The sequence below is a fragment of the Podarcis melisellensis genome (genome assembly GCF_964234715.1).
Source record: "Podarcis melisellensis genome assembly, chromosome: 18".
NCBI classification, from domain to species: Eukaryota; Metazoa; Chordata; class Lepidosauria; order Squamata; family Lacertidae; genus Podarcis; species Podarcis melisellensis.
Window position 1 is genome coordinate 9,658,141 of NC_138536.1, and position 24,492 is coordinate 9,682,632.

Consider the following 24,492-nt stretch of genomic DNA (forward strand, 5'->3'; position numbering starts at 1 on the left):
GCCAGAAGCCCCTCGGCGCTGGACCTCAGTGTCTGGGCAGAACGATGGCGGTGGAGACGCTCCTTCAGGTATACAGGACCGAGGCCGTTTAGGGCTTTCAAGGTCAGCACCAAAACTTTGAATTGTGCTCAGAAACGTACTGGGAGCCAATGTAGGCCTTTCAAGACTGGTGTTATGTGGTCTTGGTGGCCGCTCCCAGTCACCAGTCTAGCTGCCGCATTCTGGATTAGTTGTAGTTTCCAAGTCACCTTCAAAGGTAGTCCTACTGATGCAGCGACAAAAAGAGTGAATGCTATTCTAGGCTGCCTCAACAGAAGTCTCATGTCCAGATCAAGGGAAGTCATAGCCCCGTTCCTTTCTGACTTGGTCAGACCACACCTGGAATACTGTGTCCAGTTCTGGGAACTACAATTTAAGAATAATGTTGACAAGCTGAAAGTGGGGCAGAGGAGGGCAACCAAGATGATCTGGGGTCTGGAAACCAAGCCTTATGAGGAATGGTTGAGGGAGCTGGCTGTGTTTAGCCTGGAGAAGAGGAGACTGAGAGGAGATAGGAGAGCCATCTTCAGATATTTCAAGGGCTGCCCCATGGAAGAAGGAACAAGCTTGTTTTCTGTTGATCCAGAAAGCAGGACTCAAACCAAAGGATTCAAGTGACAAGAAAGGAGATATCGACTAAACATCAGGAATAACGTTCTGTCCGATGATGGAACAGACTCCCTCAGACGTTGGTGGGCTCTCCTTCATTGGAGGGTATTTTAAAAAAGAGGTTGGATGGTCATCTTTCAAGCCCTTTGTTGCTTAGGGCCCTCGTATTTACGGGACCGCCTCTCCTGGTCTGTCCCGCACAGGACCTTAAGGTCCATGAATAACCATAGATTAGAGGTCCTGGACCCTAAGGAAGTCAGATTATCCTCCACCAGGGCCAGGGCCTTCTCAGTGATGGCTCCGACCTGGTGGAATGCTCTGTCCCAGGAGACCAGGGCCCTGCAGGATTTAACTTCCTTCCACAGGGCCTGTAAGACAGAGCTATTCCACCTGGCTTTCAATTTGAACTTAGCCTGATCTTTTATTCCCCTTCCTTCCCTCCCACTCCCCTTTTTATGAAGATTACCCACTCTGGGATCCCACAGCTAATTCTCCCCTGGTCTCCTCGCTGGCCCAAATAGGACTAATTTAGCCAGCTAGCCCTGGTGATCATCTAATGTTTATTGGATGGGTTTCCCTCCTAAACTGAATTTTGAATTCTGAATTTATTGCTATTCCCGTTTTATACTGTATTTTATGCTGTTTTTTGTTGCACCAATTAAGTGTTTTAAATTTGTTGTTAGCCGCCCTGAGCCCGGTTTTCTGAACCAGGAAGAGCGGGGTATAAATAAAAAAATTATTTATTTATCTGTAGCTGTGATTCCTGTACTGCAGAGGGCTGCACTAGACAACGCTTGGGTTCCTTTGCAACTTTACAATTGCGTGATGCTGTGATTCTATCTATTGATACACCTTCGTATTGCAAAAAAAACAACCCCTTGCATTTATATGTTTGCCTAATACGTCTCCCCGCCACCATTCCTGATTACAGAGGTGGGTGGCTTTTGAGATTTTAAGGGGAGGACAACACCGTAGGAACTATCAGCTAATATTTGATTTTATGCACAGCAACTGAGATATGTACAAGGGGGCTCGCTTTTAATGGCCTCCCTGAGTAGGGTGGTAGGACAAGGGGTTGGGTGGGTGGGTGGGACAAAAACAAACAAGGAGAGATGACAACTACCTCCACGGCTCTCGCTGTCCGCCGGCTTCACCTGGATTGGACGCGCCATCTGGAGAGACAGACAGACAGACAGACAGAGAGAGAGAGAGAGAGAGAGAGTTGCCAAATGTTAGCAAAGCCAAACTCTTAGCACTATGTCCTGCTAGGGAGGGAGGGGGGATACTAAGAGAGTGATGGCAACAAGCAACATAATACAGCCAAATATAGCCATAGGCCAACTCGGCCCGCCAGATGTTTTGGGACTACAACTCCCATCATGCCTGTCCACTGGTCCTGTTAGCTAGGGATGATGGGAGTTGTAGTCCCAAAACATCTGGAGGGCCGAGTTTGCCTATGGCTGGCCAAATCGTTGCAGCGTAGAATGCTCCGGTGGAGGTCCTGAGCCAGCTACACCTTCAGGGGAACCTTTGGCCCTCCAGATGTTGCTTGAACGACAAAAAGGTAAAGGTAAAGGACCCCTGGATGGTTAAGTCCAGTCAAAGGCGACTATGCTTTCAGGCCGAGGGAGCCGGCGATTGACTGCAGACAGCGTTCTGGGTCATGTGGCCAGCAGGAATAAATTGCTTCTGATGCAACGGGACACCATGATGGAAACCAGAGTGCACGTAAACGCCGTTTACCTTCCCGCCGGAGTGGTACCTATTTATCTACTTGCACTTTGACGTGCTTTCGAACTGCTAGGTTGGCAGGAGCAGGGACCGAGCAACGGGAACTCACCCCGTCGCGGGGATTCGAACCGCCGACCTTCTGATCAGCAAGTCCTAGGCTCTGTGGTTTAACCCACAGTGCCACCCGTGTCCCCAAGGAGGACCAGTGTACAAGAGCAACTCTCCCCTCCTGCAATTCCCTAGTATTCAGAAGCATCGCTGCATCGGATTGCAGAGACAGAGCATAGCCTCCATGACTCGTAGCTGCCGAGAGCTCCAGGACCTCGCATTTGTGCGCTTGACTCAGAAGCAAAACCACACCACTTTGCGGCTGTTTATACCCACATCGCATCTGGTGGCAGTTACCCTGCAGGCCGGCACAAAGGGCAGGACAGGGAGCTGCGCACCGGGGGCCTTGGTTTGCCGTGCATGCGTGCGCACGCCTGGGTCAAAATTTAATCCGCTTTTCCCTGCCACCCACTTCCAAGGACTGGAATTCCGTTGGGACCAAAGGCCGGACTTGGGAGTTTGGTGGGTTGCGTAAGCACCTCGTATCAGGGAGGACGTCTCTGGCATCTTCCCAGAAAGCAAAACAACCATTGTTTTTGGCACTGCAAGGCCTTTCTGCTGCCCCTCGCTGCCTCCTCCATCCTGGACCGGACCGAGCCCATCTCCACCAACACCATTGCGCACCCTGGTGTCCGTCCGTCCCCCAACCCCGTCCGCTCCATCTCGGTAGCCCTGTGACTTTGCTTGGATTTTTATTATTATCTTATTTTTAAGGAAGAAAAAAAAAGAGGAATGTTCATTGCCATGGCAACGACCGTGCGCCACATGGAACCTGACATTTGTGGTTGTCGTAGCAACAGGCTCTTCTCCGGGTTGGGGGGGGCGCTGCCTTCCCACTATTTTGGAGACAGCAGTGGGAATTTAGCTTGTGTGTGTGTGTGTGTGTGTGTGTGTGTGTGTGTGCAGCTATTTAAGATTTGTCTACGTGTGGCGCTGAGGGGATGGAAAGGGAGAACGGAGAACCAGTCAGAAAAGCGGGTGGGGAGGGGAAGGGAGGGGAATCAACCCGGGCCGTTTAGCATTTTGCTTCCAGGGAGATCACGAGAAAGCGAAAAGACATCATCGTGCTTTGGAGTTTTTCTTTAGGGGTGGGGTACCGCTGGCCCTCCAGATGTTTCTGCGCTCCAGCATCCCAGCGGGTCAGGAGCTTTAATTCATCAACATCTGGAAGGCCTTAATCTTTGCTCCGCCCTTGAGATGTCACATGATTGATAGGCCACGCCCGGGTCCTGCCTTTCCCCCCTCAAAAAAAATACTCTCTGTGCAAGGTTCTGAAATACTGGACTGAGCCACAGTTCTTCCTAAGGGCTTGCGGCTGAAATGTTAGGGCAGCGGGGAAGGAGCAGCGTTTATTGAACGAGATGCATAGAGCACTTGATCAAAAAATGAGAATGGTGTCTCTCTAAGCGGCTTGCATGCAAACCGTGTCAAATATTTATCAAAATCTGCTATACACAAGTAGGCAAGATAATATGACGGGGTCCAGGCAGGCTTGCCAAAACAAAAGAGCAGTGGCGTAGCGTGGGTTGTCAGCACCCGGGGCAAGGCAAGTAATTTGGCCCCCTAACCCATGGATTGTTTTCCCAGTAGTGATGTATGGAAGTGAGAGCTGGACCATCAAGAAGGCTGATCGCCGAAGAATGGATGCTTTTGAATTCTGGTGCTGGAGGAGACACTTGAGAGTCCCATGGACTGCAAGAAGATCCAACCTCTCCATTCTGAAGGAAATCAGCCCTGAGTGCTCACTGGAAGGACAGATCCTGAAGCTGAGGCTCCAAGACTTTAGCCAGCTCATGAGAAGAGAAGACTCCCTGGAAAAGACCCTGATGCTGGGAAAGATGGAGGGCACAAGGAGAAGGGGACGACAGAGGACGAGATGGTTGGACAGTGTTCTCGAAGCTACCAGCATGAGTTGGACCAAACTGCGGGAGGCAGTGGAAGACAGGAGGGCCTGGCGTGCTCTGGTCCAGGGGGTCACGAAGAGGCGGACACGACTAAACAACAACAAACAACAACAAAAACCCGTGGATTTGCGCCCCCTAACCCCCAGATGTTGCGCCCGGTGCAGCTGGCCCCCCTGCCCCCCCCCACGCTACACCACTGCAAAAGAGCTTTTAACAGGCCTTTGGAACGGAACTGGGAAGGCAACTTCCAAACATCAATAAGCAGGGAGTTCCAAAGGAGGAAGGGAAAGAGATTTCGCACTCGGCATCTGGCCACTGTGAGAACAGGATTCTGGAGTGGGTGGGCCATTGCCCTGACCCAGCAGGGCTTCCTATATGTTCTTTATTATTGTTATTATTATTATTATTATTATTATTACTTTTCAGATTTAGACATTTCACTAATCTTACAACCATGTTAACATTTCGAAACTTGACTTCCCTCCCCCTCTTTCTGCGGTTCCTTAAATTTATTTTTAGTATCTTCTGCATATCCAGATTCACTTTTATTCATCTACTTTGAATCTATACTCTTATAAAACTGCAGGTTGTCACGATAATCCTGCCAATGTTTTTACAGTGGTACCTCGGGTTACATATGCTTCAGGTTACATACGCTTCAGGTTACGGACTCCGCTAACCCAGAACTAGTACCTCAGGTTAAGAACTTTGCTTCAGGATGAGAACAGAAACCGTGCGGCGGTAGCGGGAGGCCCCATTAGCTAAAGTGGTGCTTCAGGTTAAGAACACTTTCAGGTTAAGAACAGACCTGCGGAACGAAGTAAGTACTTAAGCTGAGGTACCACTGTATCTGTTTACAATTTATCTGTAAATATTCAACAAACCATTTCCATTATTTTATTGCAACTCTATGATTCTCTGATTCATGTGCAGGTCCCAGAATCCTTTGGGGGAAGCCATGCGCTGTCAATGCATGGTGCAGATGTGGCCCAAGTGATCCCATTGGATATCTCCTTCCACTTTGGACCAGCGGGGTGAACCAGACCATCGAGTTCACGTAAGTTGAGACAAAGTTGGCCAAAGCCAGGGGAGGAAGCACATAAATGCATCTTCCGCATGGCGTCCTGCCCTCGTGCGCCCCCTAACCCAGCAACCCTCGCCCCCTTCCCCGCCATGATTTATGCAGCGCTCGTGATTTATGCAGACTAAGCCATAAATGATTTAAATGAGCATGAAAGATTCACTGCTCCGTTCACTGTCGGGAGGCCATGGCAGGACATGATCCTGCAAACACGCAATTGCAGCCTGCCCCAATGTGGCTTTTTGCATGGGACATTTGCCTTTGGCTAGGTGGAACTCCTTGCGTCTCAGGAAGAACATGGCACCAGGGTGGGACCCAACCAGCCCCTCCATTCGTCGGCCAAAGAAACGGTAGCTGCTAGCAGACCCCTGTCCACCTACCACTCCCTCCAGGAAAGGAACACCTCAACAAGAAACGGCAGTTGCTATTCAAGGCTGGACACCTGTGGTGTGATCTACATGGCTCTGTCTTTGGAAAACGTTGTTTCACCTGGTCCAGAATGCTGCAGCCAGACTGCCAACTGAAGCCGGTTACAGGGAGCAGGTTAAAGGTAAAGGTAAAGGGACCCCTGACCATAAGGTCCAGTCGCGGCCGACTCTGGGGTTGCGTCGCTCATCTCGCTTTACTGGCCGAGGGAGCCGGCGTACAGCTTCCGGGTCATGTGACTAGCATGACTAAGCCGCTTCTGGCGAACCAGAGCAGCACACGGAAATGCCGTTTACCAGAGCAGTACCTATTTATCTACTTGCACTTTGAGGTGCTTTCGAACTGCTAGGTTGGCAGGAGAAGGGACTGAGCAATGGGAGCTCACCCTGTCGCGGGGATTCAAACCGCCGACCTTCTGATCGGCAAGTCCTAGGCTCTGTGGTTTAACCCACAACACCACCCGTGTCCCTTTATAGGAAGATATAGCAACACTTAAAACCGACATTTTTAAAACGAACACACATTTAGCTAGAGGAAGAAGAGAAGGCAGAGGGATGCTTCAGAGAGGGCAGATAGTGACAGCAAGGGAGTGTCAGGCTGTGAAAGGGAGGGCTCAGCCCAGTGGCATAGCGTGGGGGGTGCAGGGGGGGCTGGCCGCACCGGGCGCAACATCTGGGGGACGTGCTCGCACTCACAGCTCTCTGCCCCTACCTGGCTCACTCACTCTCTCTCACTGCAGTGCTGGCTGTGCGAATCCGATCCGAGCCGCCGGGTCGCTGCCCACTGTGGAGGGGGTGGGTGCCAGGCATGCGGTGCGGAGAGAGAGTGAGGGACTATCTGGGGGAGGGACAGTGCAGCGGCTGCCCTTATGGGGCAATGACAGTCTTGGAAAGACGGGGCAATCCACTTTGCATACCAAACAAGGCCGGTGGAGTTTCCACTGTTTGCACCACTGTTTACGGATTTCCAACTGGGGCACCTGCCTGGCCACTGTGAAAACAGGACACTGGATTAGATGGGCCCCGCTTTGGTCGGATCCAGCAGCCAAGCTCTCCTTACGTCTCTCTCTCTCTCTCTCTCTCTCTCTCTCTCTCTCTCTCTCTTTCTAATTTTATTAGTTTTTTAACATACCATTTTCAACAGTAATTAAGCATACTTTTACATCTTATACAATTTTTTTTGACTTCCATCAATCTCATCTGAAAATTTTCCAATCTAATCTCTTAGTATACATTTCTTACTTTCCCTATTACATTTGAATCTCATAACTAATATCTCTGTTCTTTATCTACTTTGTAACGTTTCATATATTTCTCCTTACAAACCGTCTTGTAGTCCTACTAGTGTAATTTGTTGATTACAATTGCTCTTCAGATAGTTCATATACTTCCAATCTTCTGGTCCCGCAGGTTTTGAATCCTTCCTGTCATTTTGTCCAATTCTGCACAGTCCATTCATTTTATCTGCCATTCTTCTTTCGTCGGAATTTCTTCTTGCTTCCATTTCTTACGTTCTCACATGTGGGTTGTCCTCCTATCGGCAGATCAATGCCAAGCAACAGCCGTGCTGCCCGAAGGGAGTCATCGTCGCCGGAGTCGCAGAGAGGGATCGTGAAAATCGCCAGCTTCAACCACATCACCGGCCCTCAGTACGCCACGACGCTTCGCTTCGCCGCTGACTAGCGGGCCAGAAGGGTCTCCTCCGCCCATTGGACGCCATGGCACCACCGAGCGGCCGTGTCATCGCTGCCAGAGCTCATCTCTCTGCAGCGGAGCCCTTAACTGATGAGAAGGACCATTACGCCACATTAGCATCACCAAGCCGCAGGAAGTGAGAAGAAGCAGGCAACAGGGAGGCTCAGCCCATCACAGCAATTGCGGGTTCTCTGTGCAACGACGAAGCTTTGATGGACACATGAGTTGCAGAAGAAGCTCCTCAGGGTGGGTGCGCTGTGGCCTCTCCCTGCTTAAGAGATATCCTTCCTCCTCGTCTTTATTTACGATTTGATTTACCACCTTCAGGGGCTGCTTGAGACCAAACGGACGCCACCACTGTCTTCTATGTCCGGTTCTGGACACCACAGTTCAAGAAGGGTTTTTGTCAAGCTGGAAGGTGTGCAAGGCAGGAATTGCAGCGAAAGAATCCCGGGCAGAGGGCCATCAAAGCTCTGCTTAAGGAAGGAGAGTCCACGACTTTCCAAGGGAGTCCGTTCCGCTGTTGAACAGCTCTTACTGTCAGAAAGTTCTTCCTAATGTTTAGTCAGAATCTCCTTCTTTGTTGTCTGAATCCATTGGTTTGAGTCCTGCCATCTGGAGCAACAGAAAACAAGCTTGTTCCTTCATCCGTGGGGCAGCCCTTGAGATATTTGAAGATGGCTCTCATATCTCCTCTTCTCCAGGCTAAACAAACCCAACTCCTTCAACCGTTCCTCATCAGGCTTGGTTTCCTGACCCAAGTGCTTTTTTCTTTAAAAAAGTAATGTTTGGGGGTACAGTGGACACTCGGGTTGCGAACGTGATCCGTGCAGGAGGCACATTCGCAACCCGCTGCGTTCGCAATCCACAATGCCACATCTGTGCATGCGCGGGTTGCGATTTGGTGCTTCTGCGCATGCACAAAGCGCAATTTAGTGCTTCTGCGCATGCGCGACTGCCGAAACCCAGAAGTAACCTGTTCCAGTACTTTCGGGGTTTGGCGCATCCGTAACCAGAAAAAACGCAAGCGTCTGTAACCTGAGGTATGACTGTACTGTCATTTTGACTCAGGAAAACCACCATTTTGTCGTTCCAATCGGGAAAAATAAATACAGTAAATGGACAAAAGTACAAAGATTCACGAAATGTTTAGGGGTATGCATACCCCTGCGTACCCCCAGGAAGAAAAGCATTGCCTGACCCTCCATCATCTTGGTCGCCCAGGACCGGCCCACTGATGAGCCAGGCTGAGGCATCCATATTGAAGTAATGGAAGTCCAATAAAGTGCGGATCAGCCCACTATTTCCACCCACAGCGGTTTTTGGTGAGGTCTCGACAAAATCTCACGAGATCTCACAAGTCTTGTGAGAATGGGGGGGGGGGATTTCACCAGAAACCGCTGGTGGTGCTTCACAGAGGTAAGAGAGGCACAGCGACGACAGCAGTGAGGGGGCAGCAGCGGGAGGAGAGGCACACATTTCCAATTTGGCTCAAGTGGCAAAATGGGATGCGCCAGCCCTGTGGCTGTCTTCCTCCGCCCACGATTCCAGGAATTGCAAGATTCCCACAATGAGTAGTGGAAGGGAGGGGTTGGACTAAAAGACTCCCCCCCCCCCACACACAATGTTCCCTCTGGAACTCAGCTGCCAACGGGGGTATTTGGTGCAGATAGTGTTGGCGCCCTTTTCAGAGCACAGTCTCTGGAAGACGATCAAGTTGACTCTCTACTCAGCAGTTGGAATAAACAGCACAGGTTGTTCCTGGGGGAGGAATAAAGCAGGGGGAGGTCAGATTCCCCACTTGCAAACGTCTCAGGCTCCTAGAATAATAATAATAATAATAATAATAATAATAATAATAATAATAATAATAATAATTGTTCTGCGTCCTCCTCCTTCTCCTGCAGGTGAGGGGACCACCCTGTTGCAACAGATCAATAAAGATCAGGCTTATGAGCTGATTTGCTTCTCAATATTTTCTGGTTGGCCTCTGTTATTTTCTCCTACCAATAGGGAACCTATAAAGAGGACTCTATATGGGCTCTTGGATACCCCATAAGGGATTAAGGGCAGCGTTTGTTTACAACACTTCCAACTCTACAATTCTATGACTCTATGACTCTGACGTGCTCTGCCTCCCCTAAAACTTTCCTTCCTGGTGCCCCCTCAAATCCTGTTTTGTCCAAGAGATGGTTTGGGGGACGGAGGTAGGATGGTGAAAAGGCACATAAGAGAGGGAAGAGAGCCCCACATTTTCGGCGCACACATCAATGTGCTCTACAATCCACCTGCTGTCACCGTGATCAAACCAGCACTATGACGGCGCATGTGTGAACATGCCGCCACATCACAGCCACCATCTATGGTATGCCTTCATGCACCGCCAGCACTAGGAGGGCAAGTGCGCACTCAGCTGCGACAGCATGCACATGAATGCTACACCTCAAAAGGCAGCCATCAGCCCACACACTGCCTTCTTACGAAAGCGAGCACTAGGACAGCATGCATGCACACACACACACGTTCTGCAACAACAAAACACAGTCACCGCCCCATGTGCTATGACGAGACATGTGCTACGTTATGCAACGCAACCACCGCTGGTGTGCAGCGTTAAAGCACAAACCAGCACTACGGCAGCACATGAACTCAAACACACACGCAGCGAGAACTACCGTATTTTTTGCTCTATAAGACTCACTTTTTCCCTCCTAAAAAGTAAGGGGAAATGTGTGTGCATCTTATGGAGCGAATGCAGGCTACGCAGCTATCCCAGAAGCCAGAACAGCAAGAGGGATTGCTGCTTTCACTGCGCAGCGATCCCTCTTGCTGTTCTGGCTTCTGAGATTCAGAATATTTTTTTCTTGTTTTCCTCCTCCAAAAACGAGGTGCATCTTGTGGTCTGGTGCGTCTTATAGAGCGAAAAATACGGTAAATGCTCCCACAAAACAGCACTGTGGCGGCAAAAGCATGTGTGTTGCACATACAAAGCTCGGGCCTCTCTCTTTGTACACAAACCCTCTAGGATGGGAAATACATGTGGGCCGCAACTGCAAAACACAGCCGTTACCCAGCGTTCCGGCTTAGTGCACAACGCCGACCCTATGGCAGCGTGGCAGCTACAACGCAAAATGCAGCCTTCCCCGCGTTTGGGCTGCGTGTGCAAAACCACATCGCATGTGTGCCCCACAACCGCAGAGCGCAGCCCGCCCCCAACACTGTCTTGGTGATGATGGCAGCGCTATGACAGCACGCAGAAGACAACAAGCCGGCGCCCTGCCCCGCGGTGCTGACTGTGGGCAAGGCAAGGACCGAGCGCAGCTCAAAGGGGATATCGAATCATCCTCTGTGGTCCAAACAGGCCATGGCAAGCCCACGTGCCAAGCGAGTTTCTGTCCGCCTGCCCCTCCAGCCCCATAGCATCCTGTAGGTTTGTGGCGCTCCAAAAGAGATGCTCCAGCAGCTCCGGCTGGAGAGGAATCAAGCAGCATCGGGAGACGTTGCCATGGGAACCGTGGAGTTAATTAAGGCCTACATGGAGCCAGTGAAGCCGGGGTGCGGAGAGGCCCTCTCATTACAGCGCAAATCAGCAGCCGCCCGTTCCTTGGGACAACAAAAGAACATTCAATTAGCGGAGACCCGCTTCGTCTGTAATTAAGAGTGCGGTTCTCCTCCGTCAGCTCCTCTCTCTCGGCAGACAGGGTCGCCATATTTCAAATAGTCCAAACCCGGACACCCCGAAAGTTGAGCTTTGATGTTTAGGGAAACCTAGGGTTGCCATACATTTCCCAGACATATCCAGAACACTGCAGCCGAGAGGAGTGTCAGGGCAGAAATCGGCGCAGTATTTTGCAATCGGCGAAATGTCTGGACGTGCGGCGGCCCATGGCGGCAGTGTCGTTTTTGTCAATTCCCCTCAGAAATAGTGCAAAAAACGTCCAGTTTCTTTGCAAAAAAGGCTCAGCCCAAAAGGTGGTGGTTGTTTTTGACACAAAAACGCCAAATAAAAGCAAGTTTTCGATTGACTTGCCTAAGATCCAGGACAAAGCTCCACCTTTCGGAAATCCCCCCCCGAACATCTGTGATGTAGGTCTGATGTTTGGGGGGGTGGTCTTAGGTTACACCCCTTCTGTGATGTATGTATGGTGTATGGAGGGGTGGTCTGGAGCTCCAGGGCGGGCAATTTAAAATGTCTATATAAGGGCGGACACACCTGGGTTCTGGGTCCTCCTCCTCCCTCCTGCGTGTGGTGAGTTGGGACCCTGTTGCAAGAGATCAATAGTATCATCCTGCACTGACTGGCAGCAGCTGTCCAGGATGTCAGGCGGGAACATCAGGGATTGAACCTCGACCCTTCTGCAAGCAAAGCTGTGGCTCAGCTCTCTTCCCACTTGCTCACTGGGTGTCCTTTGGATCAACCACACCCTCGCTCAGCCTCACAGGGCTGTCGTGAGGATGAAAAAGGTGGCCATGGAAGCCCTGCGTCCTCCACTGAACTCCTTGGAGCAAGGGGAGGAGCGAAAACAACACACGTCACTCAGCAAATCAACATCCTGCAAAGGTTGGAATGCGCCGGACAGCTGGCTGTTTGCTCCAGGGAACTTCAGCACAGACAAAGACACACACACACTTAAGTCCCCTTTGCATTTCAGAACCACCAGCAGTCACCCCAAATAGAAGAAGACACCTTCACCCCGGTATGGCTCCCCTTTATCACATACACAGCCCAACAAGACTCCATCAGGCAAGGCCTCCTTCCACCTGCCTTGCTCTCCCCTCTAGTCCCTGCTTCTGGGCAAAAAAAATGAGAGGCACAAATACAAGATGGGTGACACCTGGCTTGAGAGCAGTGCATGTGAAAAGGATCTAGGAGTCTTGGTTGACCACAAACTTGACATGAGCCAACAGTGTGACACGGCAGCTAAAAAAAGCCAATGCAATTCTGGGCTGCATCAATAGGAGTATAGCATCTAGATCAAGGGAAGTAATAGTGCCACTGTATTCTGCTCTGGTCAGACCTCACCTGGAGTACTGTGTCCAGTTCTGGGCACCACAGTTCAAGAAGGACACTGACAAACTGGAAGGTGTCCAGAGGAGGGCAACCAAAATGGCCAAAGGCCTGGAAACGATGCCTTATGAGGAACGGCTAAGGGAGCTGGGCATGTTTAGCCTGGAGAAGAGGAGGTTAAGGGGTGATATGATAGCCATGTTCAAATATATAAAAGGATGTCACATAGAGGAGGGAGAAAGGTTGTTTTCTGCTGCTCCAGAGAAGCAGACACGGAGCAATGGATCCAAACTACAAGAAAGAAGATTCCACCTCAACATTAGGAAGAACTTCCTGACAGTAAGAGCTGTTGGACAGTGGAATTTGCTGCCAAGGAGTGTGGTGGAGTCTCCTTCTTTGGAGGTCTTTAAGCAGAGGCTTGTCAACCATATGTCAGGAGTGCTCTGATGGTGTTTCCTGCTTGGCAGGGGGTTGGACTCGATGGCCCTTGTTGTCTCTCCCAACTCTATGATTCTATGATTCTCAATGTGTATTGTATTGTTTTATGTACTGTGGCTTGCCGTTGTTTTATTGATTATAGTTTAGATATTATTTATTGTAACCGTTGAGTGGATTTCTGTTTAACTTTTATATGTTGATATTAATTTTTTTATACTATTCTAATGATTGTTGAATGTTACTTTTTTGATGTAGGTTGCTTATTTTAAAGTTTTGTTTTATTATCACATTTTTGTATTGCATTAGATTGTTATAGGTAAAGGTGAAGGGACCCCTGACCATTAGGTCCAGTCGTGACCGACTCTGGGGTTGCGGCACTCATCTCGCTTTATTGGCCGAGGGAGCTGGCGTACAGCTTCTGGGTGATGTGGCCAGCATGACTAAGCCGCTTCTGGCGAACGAGAGCAGCGCACGGAAACGCTGTTTATCTTCCCACCGGAGTGGTACCTATTTATCTACTTGCACTTGTGCTTTCGAACTGCTAGGTTGGCAGGAGCAGGGACCGAGCAACGGGAGCTCATTCCGTCGCGGGGATTCGAACCGCCGACCTTCTGATCGGCAAGTACTAGGCTCTGTGGTTTAACCCACAGCGCCACCCGCGTACCGTTTAGATTGTTATAAGATGTACCTTTTTCGTTTCTTCAGCTTGTGTACCGCCTTGCGTATTGTAAGATACAAAGACAGTATACAAAAATGATGATGACAAAAATCCACCAACAGCATACAAATCAATATGGCTAACCTGATCCAAAACACCCACCCCACTCACACATGAAAACAAAGACCACCACAGCCAACCGCAAATGAACAACCACACCCTAGGCCAACCCCAACCTCTCTCACCGCCAAAGGAACACAAGTGAACAGCAGAGAACCTGCGCAAGCGACGCTGACACCAAACGCCCACCCGACCCCCCCATCTCCCCCCACCTCTTTCCCCCTTTTCTTCCCAATGTCTCAACAAATGAAACTGATTTGTAAAAATGTTACATGGGGGGAGAGGGGGAATACGAGAGAGAGAGAGAGAGATTGCACACACTTTTGTCAATCAAGAAAATTTTTAATAATAATAATAATAATAAATTACTGTCCCTTTTCCAGATGAAAATAAAATAAAATAAACAGTTTCTGCTTTTAACTTTTAAAAAAAGAAGAAAAAGAATCAGCAGTCCCCAAGCTCTGCAACGTCAAAGCAGTGTTTGAAATTAACCACCTGGAGATCTCTGGTTTGCCAGGTTGACAACGGACATCTCCACCTGGCTGGCCCCTCCAGCTTTCTTACACAGAGAAGCAGAAGAGCTTATTGTTGTTGTTGTTTAGTCGTTTAGTCGTGCCCGACTCTTCGTGCCCCCCTGGACCAGAGCACGCCAGGCCCTCCTGTCTTCCACTGCCTCCCGCAGTTTGGGCAAACTCATGTTTGTAGCTTCGAGAACACTGTCCCACCATCTCGTCCTCTGTCCACTCCTTCTCCTTGTGCCCTCCATCTTTCCCAGCATCAGGGTCTTTTCCAGGGAGTCTTCTCTTCTCATGACGTGGTCAAAGTCTTGGAGCCTCAGCTTCAGGATCTGTCCTTCCAATGAGCACTCAGGGCTGATTTCCTTCCGAATGGAGAGGTTGGATCTTCTTGCAGTCCATGGGACTCTCCAGAGTCTCCTCCAGCACCAGAATTCAAAAGCATCCATTCTTCGGCGATCAGCCTTCTTGATGGTCCAGCTCTCACTTCCATACAAGAAGAGCTTATTAGTTGTGTTTATATCCCACCCTTTCCCTCCAAGTAGTACATGGTCCACACCCCTCCTCAGCTAAGCTCTACAATGACCCTGCAAGATAGGTGAAGAGGCCGTGACGGGCTCCAAGGTCATGCAGTGAGCTTCATGGCAGAGTGGGGATTCGAACCCTGATCTCCCAGGTCCTTGTCCGACACTCTAACCACTATACCACCCTGCCTTCCTAGAGTCCTTCTGCTACAGGGCTGCTCTATAATTCAAGTAGGTAAATAAATGTGGCAGCTAGACTTGTGACTGGGAGCGGCTGCCGAGACCACATAACACTGGTCTTGAAAGACCTACATTGGCTCCCAGTATGTTTTCGGGTGTTGGTGCTGACCTTGAAAGCCCTAAACTGCCTCGGCCCAGTATACCTGAAGGAGTGTCTCCACCCACATCGTTCTGCCCAGACACTGAGGTCCAGCTCCAAGGGCCTTCTGGCAATTCCCTCGCTGTGAGAAGCCAAGTTACAGGGAACCAGGCAGAGGGCCTTCTCGGTGGTGGCACCCACCCTGTGGAACGCCCTCCCACCAGATGTCAAAGAGAAAAACGACAACCAGACTTTTAGAAGACATCTGAAGGGAGCCCTGTTTAGGGAAGTTTTAAATGTTTAATAAACTATTGTATTTTAATATTCTGTTGAAAGCCGCCCAGAGTGGGTGGGGAAGCCCAGCCAGATGGGCGGGGTATAAATAAATTATTATTATTATTATTATTATTAATGGGAAAAGCCAAATGTCACTTAAAGAAGCTTCTGAAATACTTTCCTTGAAGCTTGAATTTTGTTTTATTCCAGATTGTTCGATCGGGTGTTTCAATGTGTTGAAAATCGCTTTGAGATTTTTTCCTTTCATTGGGGAAAAAAAGCTACCTAGACATTTCGTTGTGGCAACCGTAACCTAGGTTTAAGGTGCCATTTGGCGATTAGCTTATATATCTGAGTCAAAGTTAACCTTTCAACTGCTGAGGAGGAAAACCAGGCAGCCACGGGATATTAAGGAGCAGCGCAACTTTTGGGGTGGAAGCGAAAGGTCAGCTGAGCTACAGCTTCGTCAGCTCAAAGCAATGCATAGCACTGGCGTTTGAAAAACAAACTAAAAGGCAAAACAGCCAGGATATACTAGAGGCCAAGGGTATCGCCCAGATTCTCCCCGACTCTTCGTATAACTCTTAGTCGGCGCTTTACTCTTACAGAATTTATCTTTAGCTGAGCGCTGGTGATGGAACCTCTTGGCAGCTCCTGCCTTGGAAAAGCATTTGCTGAGGAGGGTTATTAACAGCCTGCCATAAAGCAAAGAGGTGTGGTGTTGTAAATATAAAGGTAAAGGTAAAGCGTCCAGTTGTGGACCATTAGGTCCACTTGTGGCCGACTCTGGGGTTGCAGCGCTCACCTCACTTTATTGGCCGAGGGAGCCGGCGTACAGCTTCCGGGTCATGTGGCTAGCAGGACTAAGCCACTTCTGGCAAACCAGAGCAGTGCACGGAAATGCTGTTTACCTTCCCGCCAGAGTGGTACCTATTTATCTACTTGCCGTGGCGTCCTTTCGAACTGCTAGGTGGGCAGGAGCAGGGACCGAGCAACGGGAGCTCACCCCCTTGAGGGGATTCGAACCGCCGACCTTCTGATCGGCAAGTCCTAGGCTCTGTGGTTTAACCCACAGTGCCATGCTGTTATATTTATGGTATCAAAATGCTTTGCATTTGAGATTGTGTTGCCGCTTTGTTGTGAAATTGTTTTTGCAGTGTTTGGGTTTCAAGATGCATTCCTGCTCTCCCTCTCTGTGAGATGTTTTGAGCGTGATTCCTTTTGTGGAAAAGCAACGTACAAATAAAATAAGGAAGGAAGGAAGGAAGGAAGGAAGGAAGGAAGGAAGGAAGGAAGGAAGGAAGGAAGGAAGGGGATAGTTTGATTTTGTATATTTCCTGCCAGGTGTTGCTGGACTCTCTTGTCATCCTTGACTAGAGAAGGGCAAACCTGTTTTTGGTTTTCTTCCATTTCCACTTCTCCCCAATGTTAAATGTGGTCTGCATACACCTCTCTGCCTGCCCTGGATCCAGCGTTTGACATTAGCCACAATCCATAGGCTTCTTGAGGAAATACTCTCGGCTAGTGTGCTTTCCCCCAAGGCGGCTTCCGTCCGATTTGAAAATGCAGTTAAGTTGAGGTGTGTCCATTTCAGGCAGCCATCAGACATGCGCAGAGGACAGCCTCTGCGGAATCAGAGTTTGGCGCAGGCGAACCAAGCGAGTCGTGGGCATTGGGTGAAGACCTCCTCACTATCTCTCTGGTGTGCACAGCAAAGTAAAAGATGTAGTGCTGGGAGAAGCATCCTCTGATGCAAACATGTACATGGCCTCAGTGTGCCACATTTCTGCATTCGTTTGTGATGGATATACAGTCATACCTCGGGTTACGCGTTTTTGAGTTGCGCACCTTGCCGAACCTGGAAATACCGGAACAGGTTACTTCCGGGTTTCGGCGGTCGTGCATGCGCAGAAGCGGTCAATCACGCTTTGCACATGCGCAGAAGCACCAAATCGCAACCTGTGCGTGCGCAGATGTGGTACTGCGGGTTGCGAACGTGCCTCCCGCATGGATCACGTTTGCAACCTGAGCGTCCACTGTACAGTCAGGGGCATACAAATTGGGGGGTGGTCTGCCCCAGGTGCCACTCAGGGGGATGACAAGATGGCCCCTGCCTTCCCCCAACTGTAGAGTGGCCGAGGGCACGGGCAGTCAGTATGGGCACTGCTTGCACGGTGTCCGTATGGGCTGCCACTCTTGCGCGCTGTCCTTATGGTAGTCTGTACGGAATGCTGCACATGCATAGTCCGTACGGATGTCATGCATGCACCACCGGGCAGTTTGCCCTGCCCCTCAGCGTCCCGCCCTGGGTGCCGGAGAGGGTTCTTGCACCACTGTATACAGTCCTACCTTGAAAGTCGAACAGAATCCGTTCCAGAAGTCCGTGCGACTTCCAAAACGTTTGGAAACCAAAGCGCGGTTTCTGATTGACTGCAGGAAGCTCCTGCCAGACATTCAGGTTCGCAAACCGGAACACTCACTTCTGGGTTTGCAGTGTTCAGGAGCCAAAACGTCCGAGTACCAAGGCGTTCAGGATCCAAGGTACATTTTAAAAAACAAATCCTCACGGAAACTTATCAAGCGTTTCTCCTAATGCACACATATTTTTTGCACACAATTTCTTCTAATATGGTGTATTTTTGGTAGGTTATCTTCAACAACTTATGCATTTTTAAAATACCCTCTTTCCCCCTTAAAGCAGTTTCGGTGCGATTATTTCGCTTGGAGCGCTGTCACAGAATTCAGAGAACTGTGGATTTGGGAGCATAGCGGTTTGCATAGGTTTGCAAACTATGGAGATGTGTGTTCTGATGTGAACTAAACCGGATTTTCTTCCTCATATGTGTTCGAGCAAAAATGTCACTGGTTGGAAATTAAGCAAGAAACTGGAGATTTCAGCTCAGTGCTGGCAAACTCCTAGTTGGGGTCCAACAGCATCAGGGTGCGGGCACAGGTCTGTTTATTTCAGCCAAACCAACAATTCATGCTTTGCCAGATGGGCACATAAAGGGGCTGAGGCTCACAGAGCTTTCCTGTAAAATTTGCTTCAGAGAACTCTGTGACGTCACTTCCTTTGTCCTCCTTGGACAGCAGCTATACCACCCCATAATTCCTTCCAGCTTGGGCATCTCTCTCTTTCTTCATCATGCTTCCAAGCTGAGCACACATGTGCATGTCCAAGCTTTGCAGCTCAGACACCATATCAAACTTCGATTTTGCACTTTAGTAACTTAGATAGTTGGGGATGCGGGCGGCGCTGTGGGTTAAACCACAGTGCCACCTAGGACTTGCTGATCAGAAGGTCGGCGGTTCGAATCTCCGCGATGGGGTGAGCTCCCATCCCTCGGACCCTGCTCCTGCCTACCTAGCAGTTCGAAAGCACGTCAAAGTGCAAGTAGATAAATAGATACCGCTCTGGCGGGAAGGTAAACAGCGTTTCCGTGCGCTGCTCTGGTTCGCCAGAAGCGGCTTAGTCCTGCTGGCCACATGACCTGGAAGCTGTACGCCGGCTGCCTCGGCCAATAAAGCGAGATGAGCGCCGCAACCCCAGAGTCGGCCACGACTGGACCTAATGGTCAAGGGTCCCTTTACCTTTACTTTTAAGTTAGATATAAACCTGCCTTGATTTAGCACCTAGGACTGCTGCTACTTCAAGGCCTCGGTTATGTAAGTAAATACTACTTTTACTTCTTCACAGAACAGTGTGTTTGTGTGTGTGTGCGTGAGAGAGAGAGGGGGGGGAGGGAGAGGTTGTTCTTTTTAATGGGGAGAAAGGGGAAAATACCAGGGAAAATCCTGGATTATTGCTTCTAGAAGGTTAAATTAACCTTGTCTTAGCTTCCACGTTTAAGCTGCAAAGGATGGTATTCTGCTGATCTCAGTCACATGTGCAAGGAAGGATGATGACCAAATAATATATCCTCTCCCAGTGCCTAAATCCACTCCTACATTCCCCCCCCCCGGCCCCTTTAAGCATTCACACACTTATTGGAAGGCACAGACTGACGTATGATTTCTCACTTCAAGGCAAGGTGCAAAACTGCGCTTCTCTGAGCGAAATACACCTCCGTTGAGCAGCCTGTGGAGCCCACCGACAGTGACTCCAACAGCCAAGACTTACCCCAGGGAGCGTCTTCTGTTCATGTAGCGCTGTCTGAGCTTTGATGGCCGAATCTCGGGCGCAGTACGTCAGGAAGGCGCAACCTGAAACGGAGAGGGCGTGTACTGGTATCAAACGCGTGAACATGTATGTGCAGAATGCACGCTTATACGCATGAATGCACCAAATGTACTTCATGCGCTGTTCCGTTAAGGGCTCTCAAACTCTCTTCTCTGCCCCACCCAAATACACACACACACACACCAATTCCATGCACATTTTTTACCAAGAGCAGGCAGAGCAATCCTGTCACCTTGTCGCATTTCCTGTGGGAGAAGTACAGGATCAAGTGGGGAGATTAAGGGGTTTAAGAACACAAGGTGAGCTGTGGGAAGGCAAGGCAGCAGCTGTAAAAATTTTAAAAAGGCAAGTGAAATATACTCGAGAGTGGATTTCATGCTCTTTATTCAGCTCATAGTGGTGAGGAGGAATGAATGAATGTCCCCTCAAAGTATCTGCTTTATATACATTATTTACACAATGGGCTGCACGTGATTGGCTAATTCCAGAATTCTCCTGTAGGCCAATCAGGTTGTGGATTCACTTCCATCTGGAGCTGGATTGGGTGGTTCCTGCTAACCAATCATACTGCTGCATTGTTCTAGGACCAATCAGGCTGCTGCATTCTGAATCCTATTGTTCTAGGACCAATCAGACTGCTGCATTTTGGATCCTATTGTTCTAGGACCAATCAGACTGCTGCAGTTTGGATCCTATTCAACATAACAGCAAGTTCCATGCTAGCGATCATTAGGAATGGGGTTTAAAATATGGTAGCAAGGAACTGGAAAAGCAAAAAGACTCCTACAATAATTGAATGGCAGGTCCAAACGACAGAATATTTACAGTTGGCCATGATGACAGGTAGAATCAGAAGGTATCCGACGCAGAAGCTACATAAAGAATGGGAAACATTTAAAGATTACTTGAAAAATTACTGTGACGACAAAAATCTCCTGGCAGACCTTTGACTCATTCTTGTAAGACGAATGTGATAAATAATCATGTACTTTGGATAAGAATAAGGAAAACAAAATGACAGTATGATGCTCTGTGTAAAACGATCAAAATAAGTGATAGTACAATGGGTTTAATTGGAAGTCAACTTTATTTTCTGTTAATTTTCTTTATTTTCTTCTTTCTTCTTTTTTTCTGTTCTGTAAAGTAGTAACAGATAAAAGCAATGATTGGTGATGTATATACTGTCTACTTGTGTATAGTTGTGTGTTGTTGTATTCTTTAGTATATTATGGTGGGATGATGTGTAATTTAATGCTGTCTGCCAAATAAAGTTAAATAAATAAAAAAAGGAAAGAGGTTTAAAATAAAATTGCCAATATCATAATACAGATCTGTTGTGCGACCATGTTTGGACTGCTGTTTACAGTTCTGGCCGCGTCCACTCGGAAAGGATAATGTGGAGTCAAAAATGGACAACCAAAATTTTCAAGGGAGTGGAGCAGTTGACTTGTGAAGAAAGGTTGCTGTGTTTGAGACTTCTTAGCATAGCTGTCAACTTACAGATTTGAAAATAAGGGACCAGCAGCCTCGAAAATAAGGGATCAGCAGCCAAAATAAGAGCTTTTCAGAACACAGGTATGTTCAACTTCTGAGCCCCTCCGAGCCAAAGGCAGAAAGCCCAGCCAGCAGCCAAACGAAGCCTCAAGCCGTGGTTCCCTCAGCGCAGCAGCCCGGCAAAGGGGATGCAGCAAGGAAAACCACCCTCACCTCTCCGCTGGGAAGCGCTGAGCAAAGGCGAGTCCCCAGACAAGGCGGCCGATTTGAGCGGCACAAGGCATGCAAGCTCCACCTCCCAGTCGTTCTTAGACTCCTTTTTGGGTGAGCACCGCAGCCAAGCAACACAGTTGGAGCCTCCCTCCTCCCTGGCCGGCAGGGAGGGAGGGAGAGGAGCTGCTTCCTTTGAAACCCGGGAAATTTAAGGGACATCATCAATAAGGGACAGCAGCGGGACACAAGGTTAGGATAAGGGACTTTCCCGCCAAATAAGGGACGGTTGACAGCTATTCTTAGTTAGAAGAAAGGCAAATACTGTAAGACATGAACTGTTTTCTTCCTCTCTCATAACACTGGAACATTGATGCCAATCAATGCAAAAGGCAAGGGCATCAACCAGAATAAACAGGAAAAAGCAGCAGTAAAATGTGAATTCCGTCTCCCCCGGCACTTTTTGAAAGGCCTTCCTTGCCATTTGCCTCCTCCAACTGGCAAACAGGGGTAGACTGCTGCTGCACTAGGAGGCTCTGTGCTTACCTGCCCACAGCTAACATCATGAGCAAGGCCTGGAACTCGCCAACAGCAGCAGCAGCGCTTGTGTTCGCTCATTGCACACGGCCCCTCCATTTAACCTTTGTACCACGGAGACGCCCACGGCACAGTGGTTTAAATTTTTAATTCTAATTAATAGGGCCCCAGAGCCATGGCGCATCAAACAAACTGGTTGATCGGGTGTGTTTTTTTAATCGTAGGTTTGCATCTGCAACCACACAGGGAGAGGAGCAGGCAAGGGGAGGGGGGGCGAAATCCGTACACATCATCTCGCTCTTGTGATTATTTTTAGCCTTAAGCGGAGAGGAAAGGAGAAATAATATGTGCAGAGATCGGGAATCTACAGAATGTATTTCTGAATCCAGCCACTCCTTCCCCCAAGAGACAGAAAAGGACGGGGAAGAGAGGGCCAGATCTTGAATGTGGAGGGGAGCCAAGACAGGCAAAAGGAATACCTAGGTGAACACACCTTATTTTGTTCCGCTGAGCTGCTAGCTTAAAGTTACCAGAAGTCCCCGTTTCCCGGGGACAATCCCTGGACTTACAGATAAGTCCCAATACAAAATCCATTGAAGTTGAAAAGGGCAGGATCGTGCACACCCCGGAAATGATCTCTTTCAGCTTCTGCCTTCTGGAAGAAGGTACAGGGTTACAAAGACTAGGACTAGCCGCCTGAGAAACAGTTTCTACCCAAATGTGATTTTGGTTTTAAACGCAGTGTAAGGAGTCTCTAGGGATGCGGGTGGCGCTGTGGGTTAAACCACTGAGTCTAGGACTTGCCGATCAGAAGGTCAGCGGTTCGAATCCCCGCAACGGGGTGAGCTCCCGTTGCTCGGTCCCTGCTCCTGCCAACCTAGCAGTTCAAAAGCACGTCAAAGTGCAAGTAGATAAATAGGTACCACTCCGGTGGGAAGGTAAATGGTGTTTCTGTGCGCTGCTCTGGTTCGCCAGAAGCGGCTTAGTCCTGCTGGCCACATGACCCGGAAGCTGTACGCCGGCTCCCTCGGCCAATAAAGCAAGATGAGAGCCACAACCTCAGAGTCAGTGACGACTGGACCTAGTGGTCAGGGGTCCCTTTACCTAGTGGCTCAACACAGGTCTTGGAACCCGGAGTCTTGAAAGGGGTACAGGGTTTGTCCTCAAAGGACAGGAAACCACGCCCAAAGGCTGTAAGGGTTGACACTGTTTCCTTGGAGAAGGAAACTGGACCACGTCCAGAGGCTGTGTGTGCCGACACTGATTCCTCAGAGAGGAACGTGGCTAGAGTTCGAGTCCCAACAAAGCCAGGTGTGAGACTTCCTGATAGTCAGAAGGGTTATGATGCCAGGACTAGTCAGAAGTGCAAGATGGTGAGGCCCAAGGCCAATCCAGTTGAAGGTAGTTCCAAGGGTGGAACGGGTGATACAACAACAACAACAACAACAGTCTTTATTATGGTCCAGAGACCCAACTGCAGGAATCCAGCTGCAGGAAACTTGGGCAACTGACAGCATAGTTCTCGACGGTTACCACGCCTATGAAATCAAGGCCTCTAAACTGCTCGGAAGGGGACGACCGAGGAGGGGGCCTAGTAACTCTGGTTTCCACTCAATTAGCGTCACAGCTTTCTGAGTGCTCGGTTTTCGAGCAGCTGGCACGGGGGATCACCTTGCATCTGGAATCCAAGAGTATCATTCTTGTTTCAGCTTACATCCCACCATATACAGTGCAAACAGAGATTGAGAGCATATGGCGTAAATTCCATAGTTTCCTTTATTCCCTACAAATTCCCTACAAATTAAGTACCCCGGATCGCCATTTTACCTAATGGGGGATATGATAATAATAATTATAATAATTTATTATTTGTACCCCGCCCATCTGGCTGGGTTTCCCCAGCCACTCTGGGCGGCTTCCACAGAGACCAAAAATACAGTAAAATCACATATTAAAAACTTCCCTGAACTTAAGATGTCTTCTGAATGTCAGATGGTTGTTTATCGCTTTGACATCTGACGGGAGGGCGTTCCACAGGGCGGGCGCCACTACCGAGAAGGCCCTCTGCCTGGTTCCCTGTAGCTTTGCTTCTCGCAATGAGGGAACCGCCAGAAGGCCCTCGGCGCTGGACCTCAGCGTCCGGGAAGAATGATGGGGTGGAGACGCTTCTTCAGGTATACTGGGCCGAGGCCATTTAGGGCTTTAAAGGTCAACACCAACACTTTGAATTGTGCTCGGAAACGTACTGGGAGCCAATGTAGGTCTTTCAGGACTGGTGTTATGTGGTCTCAGCGGCCACCCCCAGTCACCAGTCTAGCTTCCGCATTCTGGATTAGTTGTAGTTTCCGGGTCACCTTCAAAGGTAGCCCCACGTAGAGTTCATTGCAGTAGTCCAAGCGGGAGATAACTAGAGCATGCACCACTCTGGCGAGACACTCCGCGGGAAGGTAGGGTCTCATCCTGCGTATCAGGTGGAGTTGGTAGACAGATGTCCTGGACACAGAACTGACCTGCACCTCCATGGACAGCTGTGAGTCCAAAATGACTCCCAGGCTGCGCACCAGAATAGGCTCAAATGATGTTACAGAGGTCTACTGTGAGTAGGGAGGGAGGGAGAGGGA

General features: G+C 49.4%; 1 protein-coding gene across 2 annotated transcripts in view; it reads right to left on the reverse strand.

Annotated features, from left to right (window-relative positions):
• The window catches only part of CELF5 (CUGBP Elav-like family member 5), a 78,749-nt gene that overhangs the window by 37,555 nt on the left and 16,702 nt on the right, over nt 1-24,492 (reverse strand). The window contains exons 2-3 of one of the 2 annotated variants that reach the window (XM_081895672.1): nt 19,571-19,653; nt 1,772-1,820 (exon numbers count right to left, since the gene is read on the reverse strand). In XM_081895672.1, coding sequence (XP_081751798.1) covers nt 1,772-1,820; nt 19,571-19,653 — 132 coding nt within the window. Of the gene's footprint in view, nt 1-1,768; nt 1,821-19,570; nt 19,654-24,492 lie in introns of both variants that reach the window. The other variant, XM_081895671.1, reaches the window with a different exon arrangement.